At 50.1% G+C, this 18,737-nt stretch overlaps 2 protein-coding genes and 1 long non-coding RNA gene across 4 annotated transcripts; 2 read left to right on the forward strand and 1 right to left on the reverse strand.

Moving 5' to 3' along the window:
- Positions 1–603: 603 nt before the first annotated feature.
- Positions 604–2,000, reverse strand: LOC4332608 (nicotianamine synthase 1-like). Its single transcript, NM_001417604.1, has one exon. It carries the CDS (start codon positions 1,891–1,893, stop codon positions 895–897), a length of 999 nt encoding a protein of 332 aa, NP_001404533.1. The 5' UTR covers positions 1,894–2,000; the 3' UTR covers positions 604–894.
- A 4,725-nt stretch (positions 2,001–6,725) lies between these two features.
- LOC112938225 (uncharacterized) lies at positions 6,726–8,545 on the forward strand. The gene is made up of 2 exons (XR_003241282.2): positions 6,726–7,096; positions 8,087–8,545. It is a non-coding gene; the product is annotated as an uncharacterized lncRNA (long non-coding RNA).
- A 1,506-nt stretch (positions 8,546–10,051) lies between these two features.
- On the forward strand, positions 10,052–15,278 carry LOC4332609 (uncharacterized). 2 transcript variants are annotated; one of them, XM_015777382.3, is made up of 2 exons: positions 10,052–10,833; positions 14,356–15,278. In XM_015777382.3, exons 1-2 carry the CDS (start codon positions 10,347–10,349, stop codon positions 14,895–14,897), a joined length of 1,029 nt encoding a protein of 342 aa, XP_015632868.1. In that variant the 5' UTR covers positions 10,052–10,346; the 3' UTR covers positions 14,898–15,278. The 2 variants fall into 2 exon arrangements, with proteins under 2 accessions (XP_015632868.1, XP_015632867.2); XM_015777381.3 differs by lacking the exon at positions 10,052–10,833 and adding an exon at positions 13,582–14,133.
- Positions 15,279–18,737: the final 3,459 nt, after the last annotated feature.

The following is an 18,737-nucleotide window of genomic DNA, read 5'->3' on the forward strand; positions in this document are numbered from 1 at the left end:
GGATTACTTAACCCTTAAACTATTTTTTTTCCTCATTTTAAACCTAAACTATTGAAAATAGTTTACTTTATTACCTAATAGTAATATTTTTATTTATGTTACGCTTTATACAAGTTGTATTCTAAGCTGAAAATTTTTACAATCATAGATGACGCCATTATCTAAGTTCAAAAAAAAATCAATTTTTTTCATTACTATTTAATTGAACTTTAAAATGTTGATGATAAAATTAGTTTTAGGTGTTTTCATCCTATGTAAACAGTGAGAAAAAAATTATAAAAATGTTGAGACGATAGTTGTAATTCATATATCATCCTACAAAAACGTTAGTGGAAAATTTGACTTACACAAAGAGAAACAATGTAAGGGATAAGGTATATCGTTTTCAGTAGTTCGGGATGTAAAATGAGCCAAAAAAAATAATTTAGGAGGCTAAGTGCTCCGGTGAAATAGTTTGAGGGAGTAAAATATATTATTTTTCCTATTTTAAATCTGTACCTTTTGCTACACCATTTATTTTCAGCACAAGATAAATGAACACTCTAAAAATCCAAAGAAAAAGCGAAGGGCTGCCAGAACAGCACTTTAAAAAGGTAGCCCTGATTACTTTTGTCACAAAATGTTTTTCTTATATAATTTCTCACTGTCATACACAGATGGCATGTTCCTCGTTTACACTGGCTTACAGGGTCCTCATTGATTGCTGTGAACTTGTGATCTACTGTGAACACTTCAGTACTTCACGACGTACAACAACACAACTGTACGTCCCAAACAACACGTACGAACACAAACATATGGCTTGCATAGTATACCTTAGCTTCGCAAATGCAGCATAAGTATAATCAAATGATTTATTGCCATAATATAGTGCGCCTTTCGATCGTCCGGCTGTTAGACGGACAGCTCCTTGTTGGCGGCAAACTCTTCTGCCTTCTCAACCGCGCTCGCCTCCACCTTGCAGCACGTGGACGGCGGCCCGACCACCGGCAGAACCACGCCGCGCGAGTCCGCGAGCTCGTCTCTGCGCGCCGCGGCGGCGGCGGCGGCGGCACCGACCTTGCGGGCGACGATGACGGAGTTGATCACCTCGTCCTCCGGGTGGCACACCGCCAGAACGTCGAACCCGCCACGCCTGACGTCCTCGGGATCGACGATCGGGTACAGGAACCCGCGCGCCCCGTGCGCGCTCCGCACGACGAGCGCCGCGCCGTCCGCCATGTGCGCGCCCAGGTGCGCGATCACCCCGGCCTTCTCCTCGGCCGCCATGCCCACGAGCGCCGCCAGGAACACGACGTCGTACGCGCCGAGCTCCCCCGTCAGGGTCGCCACGTCGGCGGTGTGGAACGCCATGCGCGCGCCGAGGCCCTCGTCGGCGCCGCGGAACAGCCTCCTCGCCCGCTCGTTGGCCGCGCCGCACCGGTCGTAGTTGTCGAACACCGCGTCCGGCAGGTGGTGCGCGGCGAGCACGAGGGAGCTGAACGGCAGCGGGCCCGACCCGACGAAGGCGACGCGGGTGGGGGCAATGCCGGGGACGTAGCGGACGAGGAGGTCGTACTCCAGCTTGCTCAGGTTGACGTAGTTGCCGTAGTACGGGAAGCGGGCGAGGTGGTCGAGCGGGTTGTCGAAGGCGGCGAGCATGTCGGCGTAGTGCGCCTCGAGGTGGCCCTCGGCGGCGGAGCAGAGGCGGATGAGCTCCTCCCGCATCGCCTGCGCCTCCGGGCCGAGCTTGGCCACGTCGACGGGGCTCGCCGGGACGCACGCCGTGACGAGGTCGGTGAAGAGCGCGTCCACCTCGGCGGATGGGCTCAGCGACGGCAGCTTGGAGATGGCGGCGTGGAGGCCGGCGATCTTCTCGACCAGGGCAGCGACCTCTTGGTTCTGAGCCTCCATCTGTGAAGCTTTGTCGCGGTTGGGAACACGAGTGAGCTGATGTTGCACGAGTTGTGGTGGATTATAGTTGAAAATGACAACCAAATGGAGTGTTCGAACTGCTTGATGAGCTATGGAGTGGCTGTAAAGGGGATACTTATAGCAAGTCGTCAGGTGTGTTGGGTAGCTTAGGTTGGATGCATTCTGCGTCCGGTAGAACACCTGGAGCCCTGGACAGAGGAGGCTGCAAGCGGCGCGTGCTAATAAGGCGCGCTTCACGCTTCCGTAGCGCTTGGCAAGGCCGATTTCATGCTTCTCGCGTATGGTCACTCCCGGATGGTGCTGAAGTGGACGGTGGCCGGTGGGCACCACTTTGCCTTCCTGAAGATCGCGTGTATATTGATAAAATAAATGACAAATTGCCCAACTTGCAACTATCCATAGATCTGGGTGTATTTAGATCCCAAAAATTATTGACAAAAAATATCGTATCAAATATTTAGACACATGTATAGAGTATTAAATGTGGACGAAAAAAAATAATTGCACAATTTATATGTAAATTACGAGACGAATTTTATAAGCATAATTGCACCATGACTTGACAATGTGATGCTAGGGTAAACAATTGCTAATGACAGATTAATTAGGCTTGATAAATTCGTCTCGTAATTTACAGGCGGAATCTATAATTTGTTTTGTTATTAGTCTACGTTTAATATTTCAAATGTGTGTCGGTATACTTTAAAAATAATTAGCCAAAGAAGTAAACACGGCCTAAGTGTCCATGGCGGACGATGAATCGTCTACCTGAACTGGCATGGCCTTCGATTTGACACAAACAAAAGTTTAGGGCGGGCCATATGTGCTAACGTTATTAGATTAAGGTTGATTGGACCTACTAATTTACTCTAGTGACATCTAATTTATTGCCAATTTTATCCTTTCACAGATTTATACACGCCTTACAGTGTGTAGTATAACCACTGCTACGAAAACCATCTTTCATAGCGGCCATTTTGGATTTTCGCTGACAGAATTTTGAGCCGCCAAAAAACAAAAACCAATGAAAATCACTATCTTCGCTAGCGGTTTTTGGCCACCAGCGATAATTTATTTTCGCTGTCAGTCGTCTTAAGCCCAACCGCCAGCAAAGACACATTTTCCCTGGCCAGCCAGCGAAAATACGAGTAACACTGTGTCACCCGCCAGTGTTAATCGTGGCCAAGTTTAAAAAAAATAATAGACGGAGCGACACCGCTCCGTCTGCCTCCGTCGACGCTCCACCATTCAAAAATCCACAGAAATTTCCATTCACCCAAGCAGAAATTACAGTCAAAAAATTCAATTCACACAAGCACAATTTAAATTTACAGTCAAAAATTTCTATTCCCCCAAGCATTCAAGCATAAAAAAATTCAAGCATTCAAGCCTCCACTGCCTCCGCCTCGACGACGCCGCTGCCGAGCCCCGCCGGCCTCCACCGCCGCTGCACAGAGCCCCGCCGCAGCCTCCACCGCAGCCCGCTGCAGAAATGGTTTCTGGAATTCGAAGGAAGAAAATGAGCACGTGAACAGAAGAAAATGATGATCCAGAAACGTCAAACATAATGAGCAGTTGAACCCCACCACGTGCAAACAGATCAGAACAAAACGCATGAACTGAAGAGAGGATCCTCTCGTGCGGTCGTGCCTCCTCTCTGCAGCTAGCATGCAGCTCCCCGGTGACCACCAGCCAGGCGCCGCCGATCTGGCGGCGGCAGATCTAGCCTCCCCGCCAGCGCCTGATAGCCGCCGCCCGCGCCTGGATCCGCCGCGCACCGCCGCCGGCGTCCGAGAGCGGCCGCCCGTGCCCGGATCAGCCGCGCGCCGCCGCCCGCGCCCGGATCCGCTCCCCGCGGCCCTCCGGCGGCCGGATCCGCCGCCCGCGGTCCTCCGGCGGCCGGATCCGCCGCCCGCGGCTCTGCGGTGGCCGGATCCGCCACGCCTGCACCTGCGCCCGTGCCCTTCCCGGCCGTGGATCACGGCACCCCTCCCGGCCCCTCCCGGTCGCCGTAGTCACCGTCGCTAATCCGCTGTGTTTCCTACGCCGACAGGAGGAGGAGGTGGTGGAGGAGAAGGAGGAGGAGAGGCTGGAGGACAGGAGGTGGAGAGGCTGCAGGAGGAAGAGAAGGAATGGGAGAGGTGAATGGGAAGGGATAACATTGGAGGAGATTTTACTAGAGGGAATATTTTTTTCACAGTAGGTGCAAGTTAGCTGCCGCCAGCGAAAATCGGCCGCCAGCGAAAACCCAATTTTTTATGGCGGGCCTCTTAGAGTAGCCGCCAGCGAAAATAAAGCTATTTTTAATTTTTAATGGCGGACCTCTTAGCGTGGCCGCCAGTGAAAACCGATTTTCGCTGGCGGTCTGTAACCCCTCACCCCTTGTTACATTTTTAGTAGCGGTTTTCACGTATAACCGCCAGCGAAAATTATAGGTGACGCCATGAAAAATTATTTTTTAAGTAGAGAACTGAATATACTCCGTTGGATACAAACTAACGAACGTCCCGTAGCCATCCAAAGGCACGTTAGAAAAAAAACTAAGGCAATATTTAGTTCCCTTCAAACTTCCAAAAATTCCATCACGTCAAATATTTATACACATGTATGAAGCATTAAATGTGAAAAAAAACAATTACACAGTTTACATGTAAATTATGAGACAAATCTTTTGAGCCTAATTACGTCTTGATTTAACAATGTGATGCTATAGTAAACATTTGCTAATGACGGATTAAATAGACTTAATAAATTCGTCTCGCAGTTTATAGGCGAAATCTGTAATTTGTTTTGTTATTAGTCTACGTTTAATTTTTCAAATGTGTATCCGTATACTTAAAAAAAAATTGGCACACGAACTAAACACGACCCAATTTTTTAATTTATTTAATGACCAGGTTGTCACGTGGACGTCACGTCAGTCTAAACCGCTCTTAAAACAGTTGAATACCGCTCTTAAAACAGTTGAATGAGTCATTTTACACGGTAAAAGTTGAAAGTATCGACGTACCCGGTTCTACGATCGATTGATGCGAATCATATTCGGCATATATTGAAGGGAATTAAAATGGACTTTTTCCAATTTAGATTCATAGAGCAGACGGGCCTGAAGGCCGTATGCAAGGCCCACAAATACCGACGACTCGTTAGTCTACCAGGATGGGACGGCCTTGTCTCTCCTCATAATCTACCCTATCTACCCTATTCAACAAAGGAAAAAGTTCACTTTGACTCCCTTAATTCTCGGCGGAATCTAATTCGTGACCCTCAACTACAAAACCGGATAAGACGACTCCCCGAACTATTAAAACCAGTGCAATTTGACTCCCTCAGCGGTTTTGGAGGACGGTTTTGCTGATGTGGCGCTGACGTGTCGATGTTGGCCTAGCCTTCGTCTCACGTGGTGCTTACGTAGCATTCGAATTAAAAAAATATATGTGGAACCCATCGGTCATTTACACACAATATATTGTGGGACCCACTGACATGTGGGGGCCACATGTCATCCTCTCTTATCTACCTTCTTCATCCTCCCCCTCTCTTTCTCTCTCTCTCTGTTTGCGAGAGTGGGATGGCGGGCAGCGGCGGGAGGGCGGGCGGGCGGGCGAAGGCCGGAGCAGGGGCCAGATCATCGACAGTGGCGGCGGACGGGGCCCGGAGCGACGGTGGCGGCGGACGGGGGCCGGAGCGACAGTGGCGGCGGACGGGGGCCGGAGCGGCTGTGGCCGGCGCCTCCTTCAACCCCATCCCGACCAGAGTTCACCTAGCCCGAAGCGGAGTCCCCCTCCCCGCCTCTCTTTTTCTCCCCCTGTGAGTCGTTGACGTCCTCGCCCGTCCCTCCCCACGGCGCCGTTGCCGCCCCGCCTCGTCGTGCTCTCCGCCGCCTTCCTCTGCCTCCTCCTCCACCTCTCCCTCCGCTCCTACCGCCCGCCCTTCCCCGGCGGCGGCCGCCGCCTCCCCCGGGACCCCGGGCGTCCCCGTCCTCGGCGCGCTGCCGCTCGTCGGCCTGGCCCCGCACGCCGACCAGGCGTCGCTAGTGCGCAAGTACGGGCCTGTCATGTGTACCTCAAGATGGGCGCCTGCGGCGTCGTGGTGGTGTCGTCGCCGTGCGTGGCGAGGGCGTTCTTGTCGGTGCGCCGCGACAAGGCTGGCCGGCTGCTGCGCGGCATGGCGGAGGCGTCAGCCGCCGGCCGTCCCGTCGTCATCCCGCCGCCGCCGACCATTCCAGCCGACCACACAAACTAGGGAGAAAGGGATGAGGGAGAGAGAGGGAGGAGGAAGATCTGGCCCCGCTGCCGACCACTCCCTCGACCGCCGCCGCCCTAGTGTCACTTGCCTGCCGCCGCCGCTTGTCCGCCGCCGCCGCTTGTCTAGCTCTCGCCCCTGCAGACCGGTGAAAAGAAGAGAAAGAGAGAGAGGATGACATATGGCCCCCATAATATATTTCTGTGTGTGAATGACAGACATGTCCCACATATATATATTTTTTAATTTGAATGCCACTTAAACGCCACGTGAGACGAAGACTAGTTCAACATCGACATGGCAGTGCCACATCAGCAAAACTGCCCTCCAAAACCGCTGAGGGAGTCAAATTGCACCGGTTTCAATAATTCGGGGAGTCGTCTTATCCGGTTTTGCGGTTGAGGGTTACGAATTAGATTCCGCCGATAATTAAGGGAGTCAAAGTGGACTTTTTCATTCAATAAATACTTTTCACTCATCACTCATTCTTTTATTCTTCACTGAACGGTCCAGATTATCTCAATCTAACGTGCCGATTAGCTCCTGCGTACGCGTCGCCTTCCCTCACCCAGCACTCTTGAATCACGCGCCTTCCTAAAATCACTCCGCTCCCATACCCCCGAAATCCTTCCGCTCTCCTCCCCCAGCACCGCAACGCGGGCATTGCTCTCCCCACCGCGCCGCCGCCCCGCCCCCTCTGCCTCTCGCTCCTCCCGCCTCCTCCATCGCTCTCCAAACCCTAAACCTAACTTCCCCGCCGAACACCGCCAGTCCGCCGTCGCGCACCACTCCGCCGCTCGTCGCCGGTTTTCTCTGCACCGTCTCCGATCTCCACCAGGAACTCCCGCCGCCAGAACTGCGGCGTGCCGTCGCCCTATAGGGCATCCATCAGGTCAGAGGCGATTCCTCAACATCCACACTACCGTGTCGGCATCCAGTATGTTCCCCCTCTTACTTTTTTTTCTGGTTGATTTGTACCACTTCAATGTCAAATGTTCTTTTCCTTTCTTGACTGCACTTTGACTATGAGATAGATATGTGTTCATGGCTTTCAGGATAAAGATTTTTCCTAAAAATAACTGCACTATTGTTCTGCACGTACATCGATTACTGAAATTACTATTCAAATTACCAACGTCCTGTCCTTTATTGTAATTTAGAAACTTAGATCCATTTATATACTATGGAGGAATCAATTAAGTGTGACCACCTATGACCACACTCTGCTTGGTGTTATTACCTGACTTTCTGAACTATGTCTCCATGTCATTAGAAAATATTTATGGAATAAAATTGTGCTACTTCTTTAAGCAAGGATCAGGACCATTTCAACTATTTTGCTTGTCATATGTTTACTTTCTGTGGTTGGGAGTCTTTCCTGTATCAGGGATTCTTTTTTTTTCAATGTACCGCTTTGAGATATTGCATTCGACAACGTGATCCTTTTTACTGTACTGTTCCATTCATCCAATAATGTGCATCTACTACTTGATCATCTGTACATTTTGATTTATATAAAAAAAATAAAGTTGTTCTTTTCCACTTTGGTAGCACTAGAACTGTGATAATCACCTTTTCCACTTTGTTCTTAAGTTGTTCTTTTTGCAAATTCATCTCGGTGCCATATTAACTTTGCAATCTGCCTTTTTGTTGTGGATGTGATTGTTAACTTATACAAGGAATATTTAATCATCTGTAGATTGTATTATTATAAAGTTTACTGTACTATTCCATTCATCCACTAATGTGCATCCACTACTTAATCATCTGGACATTTTGATTTATTATTATAAAGATCCCAGCAGAACTTACTGAGTTTTGTGTTTAGCATTTGCCATGTCGTTCTAGAAGTGAAAGCAAAAGAAAATAATTTGGTGCAAACTCCAGCATGTTAACATTTGAGTTGCTGCTTGTTGAACATTTTCAGATTTGGGCCTTCAGCGGACACCGGAAAATAGTTGGACAGTTTTCTCCATGTGTTGTTGTACGTTCCTTGTGTTAAGAATTACGACCAACTCGATGGGCTATGGAAATCAGTTTGTTGGTCTTGTAGCATAGAATCAGGCAATCAGCTGTATCATATCCTAATGTCCAGTGGAAAATGCAATCTGTTGTCTTGGCAAGACGTACTCACCGTGTTAAGTTGATGTAATGTTTATATTACCAGAAAGCATCATCCATTCGGATCGGTCTCTTCTTGTTGTATAGTACAATATAGACAATGTACAGTGCACTGATGTTCTTTTGCTGATGTGGATAGAAGAAATTTTATCAAATTAAGCCCGAGACCATATTTTTGTATGAGTCCATTGTACATTTGGATTGTAATCTAAACATAGTCCTTTGATAAATTTTAAGTAATCTAAGCACTATAAATTTGCAATAATGAATGGTACAATATTCCCAAAATTTTTACATTTAGATTTGGATTTGGATGATTTGTTGCAACAAAGAATGGTACATCTTTGCCAGCGGATCGTGGATTTCATTCAGGGATATAACCAATTACCATTTGTGAACCGAACAGGGTGTATTAATTTTATTCAAAAAGCACACATAACAAAAATGAAATGGAACATCTGAATTCGTGACATGCGGAAAAAATATTTTCTTGTACTCTATATAACTTTTTTATTCACGGCATCCGAATCCATTTTAAAGTTTAATTAAAGACATAGAATTTCACCGTAGCGTTTAGTACGGGCATATTACTAATAAGCATTAGTTAAACACACCTGATCCCGTCAAAAAATAAGCTAAGCACACTTTGAGCGATCTGACAGAAGTAGGGATGACAATTTCCCCCGTGGGGCCGGGGATCTGCCCCTACGGGGGCAGGGGCGGGTGTGGATTTCAACCCGCGGGGAGTTGGGGCCGGGCCCCGATCATGAGCCAGGGCAGAGGGGCGGGTGACACGCGGGTCTCCGGAGGATGTATGTTAGACTATTGATACTAGCATATTATGAGCCAAAAAGGCCCATCTAGTCTAACCCTAATTCCTCATATATTCCCTTCCCTAACCTTATCCTCATTTCCCTTCCCACCCCACCCAGCCATCACACGCGGACAGCGGAAGACGCACGGATGGGTGGCGAGCCAGCGACGGTGGACACGCGCGGACAGCGGAAGCAGCAGGCGGTGGCGGCTTCTTGTGAGTCGCGGCGTCGACGACCAGGGGCACGACCATCCGTGTTGGCGTTAGCGGCGCATCCGCGACGGCAATGGCAAGGGCTAGCACCGCATCCACGGCGGCGGCGGCCAGGGAGGCGCATCCGCAGCGGCGGTGGCAGTGACGCCCAGTCCTCAGCCACCTGTCTGTCGTTGTCCCTCGTTGGCGTTGGCTTCGTCGCTGCTCCTCGGCTCCTCGCTCGTCAATCGTCAGCCGGGTGGTGCCTGGCCCCACGCACCCACGGGTCCTTGCAGCGACTTGACGGGTGATGGTTTTCACCCGACCATCTCTGTGGGGCCGGGGAGCAGGGGCGGGGGCGCTCTGGTCCAACCTGCCTTGTTGCCAACCCTACGCATAAATCACTCTCGTTGAGTCCTCTCTACGGAGTTCTACCTGATTTCTCGTACTTAAGAGGGTTACACCGCAAAAAGCATTCAACTTTTCGGTACACCGATCACCCTGCCCCGTGAGCCGTGTGACACCATGACCTCGCAAAGCCGTGACCCCCCGGAAGCAAAAGACGAGGCAAAAAGTCGCACCGAATGCTCTGACTTCCGGTGCTTTCCTCCAAAGCCAGCCACTCGCCAGCCTTGCCAAAAGCCGTCAACTCCATGCACTCGCCGGCTCGGCTCGCCGCCACTCGCGGTCACAGCGCGCGTTCCTACCCCGTCCGCACTCAAACTTGTCCCATAAAACTCACGCAGATCAACCAGCGTTGGAGTTGGATGGATGGATAGGGACAAACTGAAAGATTCCGCTCCCCCGCGGCCCACGCCGGTCGTCAAAATGCCACCAAAATACTCGCTAAAACACACCAGCTCACCAAAATCCTCACTAAATCAGTACTATACATTTTTAATAGCGGGAAGACCCAAACCAGCTCGCCCTACATTGACCAAATCGGATCGGGCCAAATCCTCCTCCCCTTCGTCGCCGCTGCTGTAGGCTACCCAAATCTCGCCGCTGCTGTTGGCTACTCAAATCTCGCCGCTGCTGTAGGCTACCCAATCGCTGCACCATGTGTGGTGACTGCTGCGGCCGCGGTGCCGGGGGAGCCGCCGAGGCGGGGGCGGCCGGCGCCGGCGGCGGGAGGAAGCGGGGGTGCGCGGGGACGGCGCTCGCCCTCGTGGCGCTGGCGGCCGCCGCGGCGGTCGCCGTCCTGGAGGGCACCGCCGGCGGTGTCTCCTACGTGGGCGACGGGTGGCTCCACGAGTGCGCCAAGTGGGACGCCGACGGACGGCGGCTGCTCGTGTCCAACTTCTTCGGCGCCGGCGTGTCCGAGCTCCGCGCCGAGGCGAAAGGGAAGGAGAAGGAGGAGGAGCGCGTGGTCCTGGCGGATCCCGACGTCGCCGGGAGGGTCGCGCTGGGTCTCACCGTCGACGCGCCGAGGGGGCGCCTGCTCATCGTCTACGCCGACCGGTTGCCGCGGTTCGCGTACTCCGCCGTCGCCGCGTACGACCTCGCCTCGTGGCGCCGCCTCTTCCTCACCCGCCTCGACGGACCAGGTGCGTGATCGATCACGATCTTTACCTTTACCTCCTCCATGGACTCATCGTGTGATCGTGTGAGTATTTTTTTTTAACTGATCGGTGGGGCCTTGGTATTTGACGGCGCCGAAAAGGCGAAAAGCCTTCCACGAGAAGGTACAGTATGACATGGGGACAGATTCGCTGTGGCTGCATGGTTTGCTCGTGTGCATTTAATTCGTAGGGAACGTCCATGAATGGAGATCTTCGCAGGTAGTATGAAGAATATAATGGTGGTTGGTTGCACTTCTGTTTGGGTTCTCTGGGACAAGAGAGATATGAAGAGCAGCAGCATATTTTCAGGCCTAAAACCCAACTAGATTTGCCATTTAGATCCACTAAAAGTCAGAAGCTTCTTTTCCTTTCCTTTCCTTACCCGACCATGCCGTCTCCTTCATTGTTGGTCACCAAACACCAACTTCCATCTTTCGCTACTCCAGTTTACATCTAACGAAAGTTTTACTGACTGAACTGAACACTTCTGGACTCCCCGTCCTCTCGTTTTCGCATTGTCGCATACTACTAAAATCAACCAAAAACCAATGAGGAGAAGCTGCGAGTTCACACTCAAGTTATTAGTAATCCAGAAGTGGCTTTTTTCCTGGCCTAACAGTAACACCGACTGCTCGCGCGTTGGCTGCCTCTTCCCCTTGATCTCTAGGATGTACGAAGCCTCCCTTGCTCCTCATCTCATGACACAGACCGGCCTGGGCATCCACTCCATTTCGCTGTCAATACATGCCATCCCCTAATCACTTGACCAATGTGACGCTCATGTTGCAAGGAACACCGGAATTTCTTCTCTGTCCGCCGCCATCGAAGTTAATCTTGCCGATTTAGATGCATCTATTTGTGGTCCCGCGACTCATCTTTACGACTACGAGGACGCCATGTGCTTAAGTACTGGAGGATGTACATGAAGCAACGAGTGAGTGATAAGTGATTGGTACTTCGTACTTGGGAGGGGACAGAGGAGGCTTGGTAGCGAATTGCTTCTCCTCTTACCACGAGAATAGAGGCGCGATTCCATGGTGCAATCGAACACAGATGAGTTATCTTGATGATGATTTTTCACTCTTTACACAGCCGCTAAAAGCGGCAAATCATCAAATTTCCACGGGACAATGCCCGTCGTCTCCACTGCCAAGTTCTACCCTTCTAGGCAAACCAGGCAACCAAGAGGCCCGGCCCATAGTTTCCCGTCTCTTCTGCTCGCAGACGCAGAGATCCGATCATACTACCACCAAGGCCGAGGCAGTGAGGCACGAGCTGCAACTCTGCTAGCTCCATCCGCGGTCACGGGAGCACGTCCCCACTGAGGCCTCTCACAGTGCTCCTAGCTGGAGGGGGAACCTCGTGTGCCACGTCGGAATTTTGCTAACGTGTCGCGTGCAACCGTGCCTTAGCTAGGAAGCTCGTCACCAAACAAAGCCACGCGAAACCTCGTCAGTTCGAGGGCGTGAGCGGCGTATCCCCGTATTGCCCTCCAAAAAACCACTGTGGGCGGCGTTGCTCGCCCTTGCGTGCCCTCGCCCAGAAATCTTATCGCGAAATCCCCGTATTGCCCTCCAAAAAACCACTCCCGCCGCAGCAAATCTCCTCCCGCCACCCATTATTCCGGTCCACTGATTTCTCCCGCCTCGGCACCGCAGCAAATCTCCTCCCGTCACCGAGTCAAGAAAAGGCAAGAAAATCTTGGGGATTGGAAGAGATCGTTTGTAGGTTAAACAACGAAAAATTGAAGAAATGAAAAAGAAAAAAGAGGCAAAAAAATCAAAAAGAAGCGGTCACCACGTGAAGGATCTCTCTGGGTCTTGAAACATCAGCATGACAAGCAAAGATAAGAAGCGAGAGCAGTTCTTGATTTTTTTTCATCAAGAATTAGAGAACAGAACATGCAAAGATAAGAACAGCTAATCCCATCTTGTTATTAGCAAGTGATGTGATCGATCGAATCGAGTTGGGAAAAAAGATCAAAGAACGCGGCCGCAGTGCTTCTGCTTCTGCTCGTCCTCCTTGACTAACACTACCTCCTCCTCCTCGCGGCGGCGGCGGCGGGGAGAGGAGATCTGGCGTCGACCACCACATCCGCCGCCGCGGCCACCACATCCCATCGGCGCATCGTCTTCCGCTGGCGCCGGAGCCTCCCGAGGACGCTTCCCGCGCACGTCGGTCGCCGCGCGAGCCGGCAATCGTGGCTGCCGGCACCGGAGGGAGGAGAAGAGAAGCAGAGCCGGCGGCGGCGGCGGAGGGAGGAGATCCGGCGCCTCCCGCGCGCGTCGGTCGCCGCGCGAGCCGGCAACCGCGGCTGCCGGCGCCGGAGGGAGGAGAGGAGAAGCAGAGCCGGTGCCGGCGGCGGAGGGAGGAGATCCGGCGCCGGCCGTCGGTGGAGGGAGGAGGGGAGTCGAAGCGGTGGCGATGCAAGCGAGATGCGGGAGGGGATGCGGTGCGCACCGGGGAGAAGAAAAAGAGACGGCCGAACACAGAGAGAGGGGTAGTTGGGAAATTAAGTTGTGGATTTGGTGGCTAGGTCACGCTCACTGTGAGCTTCGTTTCCTTTACTTGTCTCTCCATCCAATTAGGTGGTGGGTGTTCTTTGTGCCAACTTTTTAAACTAAGGGTACGGCCACTGTGAGAGGCCTGACACCGCCATGGTCATGGTTGTCCCTCCAGGAGCGCGCGGTGGAGCCAAACCCCCTCTTAACCCCACGGCGCACTTGGGAGCTCGAACAGTGACAGCAGCAATTACGCCACGCGCGCTACTCAACCACCCGAATTACGCGAGGCGCCCCAGATCTTGTAGTGGCTGTGTCATGTGCGGTGGATGCTGCCGCCGCCGCGGCGGGGCCGGCGCCGGCGGCGGGGGTCGCGGGACCGCGTCGCTGGCCGTCGCGGCGCTGGCGGCGGCCGCGGTGGTCGCGTTCCTGGAGGGGACGGCGAGGGGCGTGTCCTACGTGGGCGACGGGTGGTTCCACGACGGCGTCAGGTGGGACGCCGAGGGCGGGCGGTTCCTGGTCACCACCATGACCGATGGCCGCGTCGTGGAGGTGCCCGGCGGCGGCGGCGCGGGTGCGGGGGAGGGGAAGGTGGAGGCGCGGGTGGTCGTGGCGGACCCCGGGGCGGCCGGGAGGTCGGCGACGGGGCTCACCTTGGACGCGCCGAGACGGCGCCTGCTCGTGGTGTACACCGACTTGGCGCCGTGGTTCGGGTACGCCGCCGTGGCCGCCTACGAGCTCGGCTCCTGGCGCCGCCTTTTCCTCGTCCGCCTCGACCGGCCAGGTGCGTCCGTGAGTCCGCGCCATCTATGGCCGCCATGGATTTGTAGCTTCTAGGCGTCCATTTCGAGCATTGTTCACTGGAAAGGGAGCCACCAATCTATTGTTTATTTACTCTCTTCTGAGCAAATTACAACGATTATTATATTTTCCTAGTTTGTAGTAAATTCAATTTGAAATTCAAGAAATTTCGAGAATATGAATGGATTTTTATATAATTTTGTAGGTGATTCAACGCTCGCCGACGACGTGGCCGTCGACGAGGAAGGCAACGCGTACGTGACGGACGCCAAGGGCAACAAGATCTGGAAGGTGAGCCCGGACGGCGAGCCGCTGTCCGTCATCAAGAACGCCACCTTCTTCCAGAGGCCAGGGTGGATCAACAACTTCGTCGGCCTGAACGGCATCGTCTACCACCCCAACGGCTACCTCCTCGTCATCCACACCTCCGGCGGCGACCTCTTCAAGGTCTGCCCGAAGACGGGGAGCGTGCACGTCGTCAAGGTGAAGGGCTCGCTGAAGACCGGCGACGGGCTGGCGCTGCTGTCCCCGACGAGGCTGGTCGCCGCCGGCCTGGTGAGCCGGCTGGTCGAGAGCGACGACGACTGGGAGACCGCCGTCGTCACCGGCCGGTACGTCGGCCCGGCTCACCGGATCGGCTCGTCGGCGACGGTGAAGGATGGCGACGTGTACATCAACCACATCATCGGGTTCGGGCTCGGCAAGAAGACGCATGTCATCTCCAAGGCGGCGTTCGCGCCTTTGTAGGCGCTGGCGGACTGATTGTTGACGCCTGAGGATTATGCTTCAAGGTTCTTTGATCTCGTGTTACTTCGGTGACAGATTGATTGTTTTATGCCTGAGGATTATGCATCTATGCATATGCTCGTCCAACGTCCTTTTTTGCAATCCATTGCCAGTTTGTTTAGAAATTAGAACAATCTCTGCTTGCAATTGCACGTGTTATTTTTGTGCAAATACCAGATTAATATGCGAAGAGTGCACACTTGATTGTCAATAGAAGTATGACTATGAACTAGTCCTACTATTTCAGTTTCAATTGTAGGAGAGTAAATTTCGCAAGAATGCAATTATTTTGTCAACAGGTATTTTGATTGGTGACTTGTATAACAGTCCAAGTTGATTCCATTTGCCAGTGTTTCATATCTACCCTATAGTTGAACAAATGGTTTTACTCATTCATCATTCATCATGTGACATATTCAAAGCTAAAGAAGATTCAGCAACCATCCTTGGCAATTTGTGCAACCACAGTGAAGACATACGGGCATGTGTTGAAAGTGCTGATGCTGTGCCCGCTTTACTATGGCTTCTGAAAAATGAAAGTGACAACGGAAAGGAGATAGCATCTAAAACACTGAATCATCTCATTCACAAATCAGATACAGGAACTATTAGTCAGTTGTCTGCTCTTTTAACTAGTGAACAACCTGAATCAAAAGTTCATGTCCTGATGCTTTGAAAAGCTTGCTTTCTGTGGCACCCCTTAATGATATTCTGCATGAAGGAAGTGCTGCAAATGATGCAGTTGAGACTATGATCAAAATTCTCAACTCACCTAAAGAAGAAACTCAGGCTAAATCAGCATCTGCTCTTGCTGGACTGTTTCATTGTCGCAGGGACTTGCGAGAAACTCATATTGCAGTGAAGACACTTTGGTCAGTCATGAAGCTGATTGATGGGCAGACAGATAAAATACTAATGGCGGCCTCATCTTGCCTTGCTGCCATTTTTCTGTCAATCAAGCAAAATAAGGATGTTGCTGCAATTGGGCGGGATGCATTAGCTCCACTTGTCTCACTTGCAAATTCTACAGTTCTAGAAGTAGCAGAACAAGCGACCTTTGGCAAACCTTTTTCTTGATCATGAATTATCTCTGCAAGTATCTTTTGAAGAAATTATCTTCCCCATAGCACATGTGCTTAGAGAGGGATCTATTGATGGAAGAACTCATGCAGCAGCAGCAATAGCTCGCCTTTTACAGTGCCGGCCAATTAACCAACCTCTTTCAGATACTATTAACCGGTCAGGTGCTGTCCTTGCTCTAGCTGGGCTTTTGGAAGCTGCGAATGGTGAAGCTGCCGCAACATCAGAAGTTGTTGATGCGCTGGTGCTATTATCAAAACTACCAAAGGTGTCAAGTGGGCATACCAAAGCTCCATGGACAGTTCTTGCAGAAAATCCCCACACCATACTTCCTCTTGTGTCATGTGTAGCGGATGCAGCACCTTCATTGCAAGACAAGGCCATAGAAGTTTTATCGAGGCTCTGTTCTGATCAACATGATATTGTGGGTGGTTTGGTTTCAGAAATCCCAGGCTGCATATCATCAGTTGCACGGCGAGTCATTGGGTCCAACATGCTTAAAGTTAAAGTTGGTGGATGTTCTCTTCTTGTTTGTGCAGCGAAAGAGCATTGTCAGAAGCAGATAGAGATTCTCAGTGACTCAAGCTTATACATTCAACTAATCCATTCTCTAGTCAGTATGATTCATATGACAAACTTGCCTTCTGAAAATGGGAGTGGTGAAAACATATCAGACATTAAAATTTCTAGACACTCCAAAGAAAATAACAACAGCGATGAAACTGTGTGCCGCACTGCTGTAATCTCAGGTAACATGATTCCGCTATGGCTGCTTGCTGTTTTTGCACGCCATGACAGCAAAACAAGGGCTGAAATTCTAGAAGCTGGAGCAGTCGAAATGCTTATGGAGAAGATTTCTCAAAATGCATTCCTATATGTGGTACGTGAATGCTAGTATCTCTTGTGCACTTTAGTATTTTAACATCATGCTAGTTCTAAAATAAACGTAGGCAGCGTAGTTCCGTTAATTATTCTTTTGGTTTATCTGATTTCTCTTTTGTAATGAGAATTGGAACCAGGGTTTTCATTGTTTTAAGGAAAAGAAAACTTTATGTCAATTTGGTAGTTATGCATAAAGTCTAGGCAACAGTCGCATATAGAAAGCAGTGGGGAGCTAGATTGAACAGGTTGTTGGAGAACCCAGCTAAGAGACCAGGTTAAAGTTTATTGCTAGAGTGAATAATTTAACTCCTCAAAGGATTCCATCCCTTTGCCACCATCAGAGCCCTATAACAAATTTATACTTTTCCATTGAATAGTCGTTTGTTAATGCGTATTGTTGAATTCTTGGGGTTGATGTGAATAGATTGAAGTCTCAAGGATTAATATAGTCCTTGTGCACAATCATCACCTGTGCATTTACACAGTAAGTGTGTTCAATCATCCTTCTTTTGTATCTATTCTCGATCCATTTATCTCTAGTTCTATCTGTTACTTTGGTATTGAAGCTTTTTGCTTCTAGTCAGCAGAGAGCTAGAGACCCATCGTCTATCTTGCACTAGCAACCCTGCTGTAGTTGCTACACATTCTTTGATGCCACAAGTAGGGTATCTGGAACAAAACATTTGTCCCAGTGTTGGGGTTGGTTTCCTGAACACAAACTCAAATATTCAATAACAATATTCTTATAATCACATCAAGTTTAAATTGCAACAAATAACAACATATAGGAAACAGGAATGCTGTGCATTCCTGTTGTTCTAGTTCAGTATTCAGAATATTGGACTTTGTGTGATTCCGTAAATTCTTCATTCTCATGTGATAATATCTAATTTTGACTGTAGATATCTACTCAGATATTTTTTTTAACTTTGTTGCTTTTTACATACTATTTATATATCTTGCCAAATTCTTTTGATAGCTGCGATTGCTTAAATGTATGATCATATTTTCAGCGTGAAGAAGATAGCACTGCATGGGTCTGTGCCTTACTTCTTGCTTTGCTATTTCAAGAAAGGGAGATAAATCGATCTAATGCAGCATTGCACTCAATTCCTGTGCTCTCAAACTTGTTCAGGTCAGATGAACAAGCATACAGATACAGGTACTTTGCTGCACAAGCTTTGGCAAGTCTGGTTTGCAACGGTAGCAGAGGAACTCTTCTTGCTGTTGCTAATTCTGGGGCGGCCACTGGACTTATTTCTTTGCTTGGATGTGCTGAGGTTGATATAGCTGATCTTTTGGAATTATCAGAGGAGTTCATGTTGGTTCCTAATCCTGATCAAATTACACTGGAGAGACTTTTTAGAGTTGATGATATCAGGGTTGGCGCAACTTCCAGAAAATCTATTCCTCATATTCAGTGATAGCATGTTTATCTTTGTCTCTTGCTGATTAGGGTTGCATTATTTTAATTAACATATGTCCTGTACATAAGAGATACTAGTATGTATCTAAAAAAAGGAGATATGTAATAATACTGGATGGTATGTTTATCTTTGCCTCTTGCTGATAAGGGTTGCATTGTTTTGATTAACAACATATTTCCTATATAGAAGAGATATATAATAATGCTGAAACTCATTAGCTCTTTATATTAAAAGGATATATTTCTTAGAAGAGTGAAGAGAGCTTGTCTAAGCATGGAAGCAGGGTTAAGGCCAAAAATGGCATTGGAAGAGAGCTTGTCTATGCATGGAACCAGGGTTGAGGCCGTGATGTAGCATGTAGGCTGACAACCTTGACATGTTAAATGAAGGTTGTGCCAAAGTGGCGGATGCT

The sequence above is a fragment of the Oryza sativa genome, chromosome 3 (assembly GCF_034140825.1).
Source record: "Oryza sativa Japonica Group chromosome 3, ASM3414082v1".
NCBI lineage: Eukaryota > Viridiplantae > Streptophyta > Magnoliopsida > Poales > Poaceae > Oryza > Oryza sativa.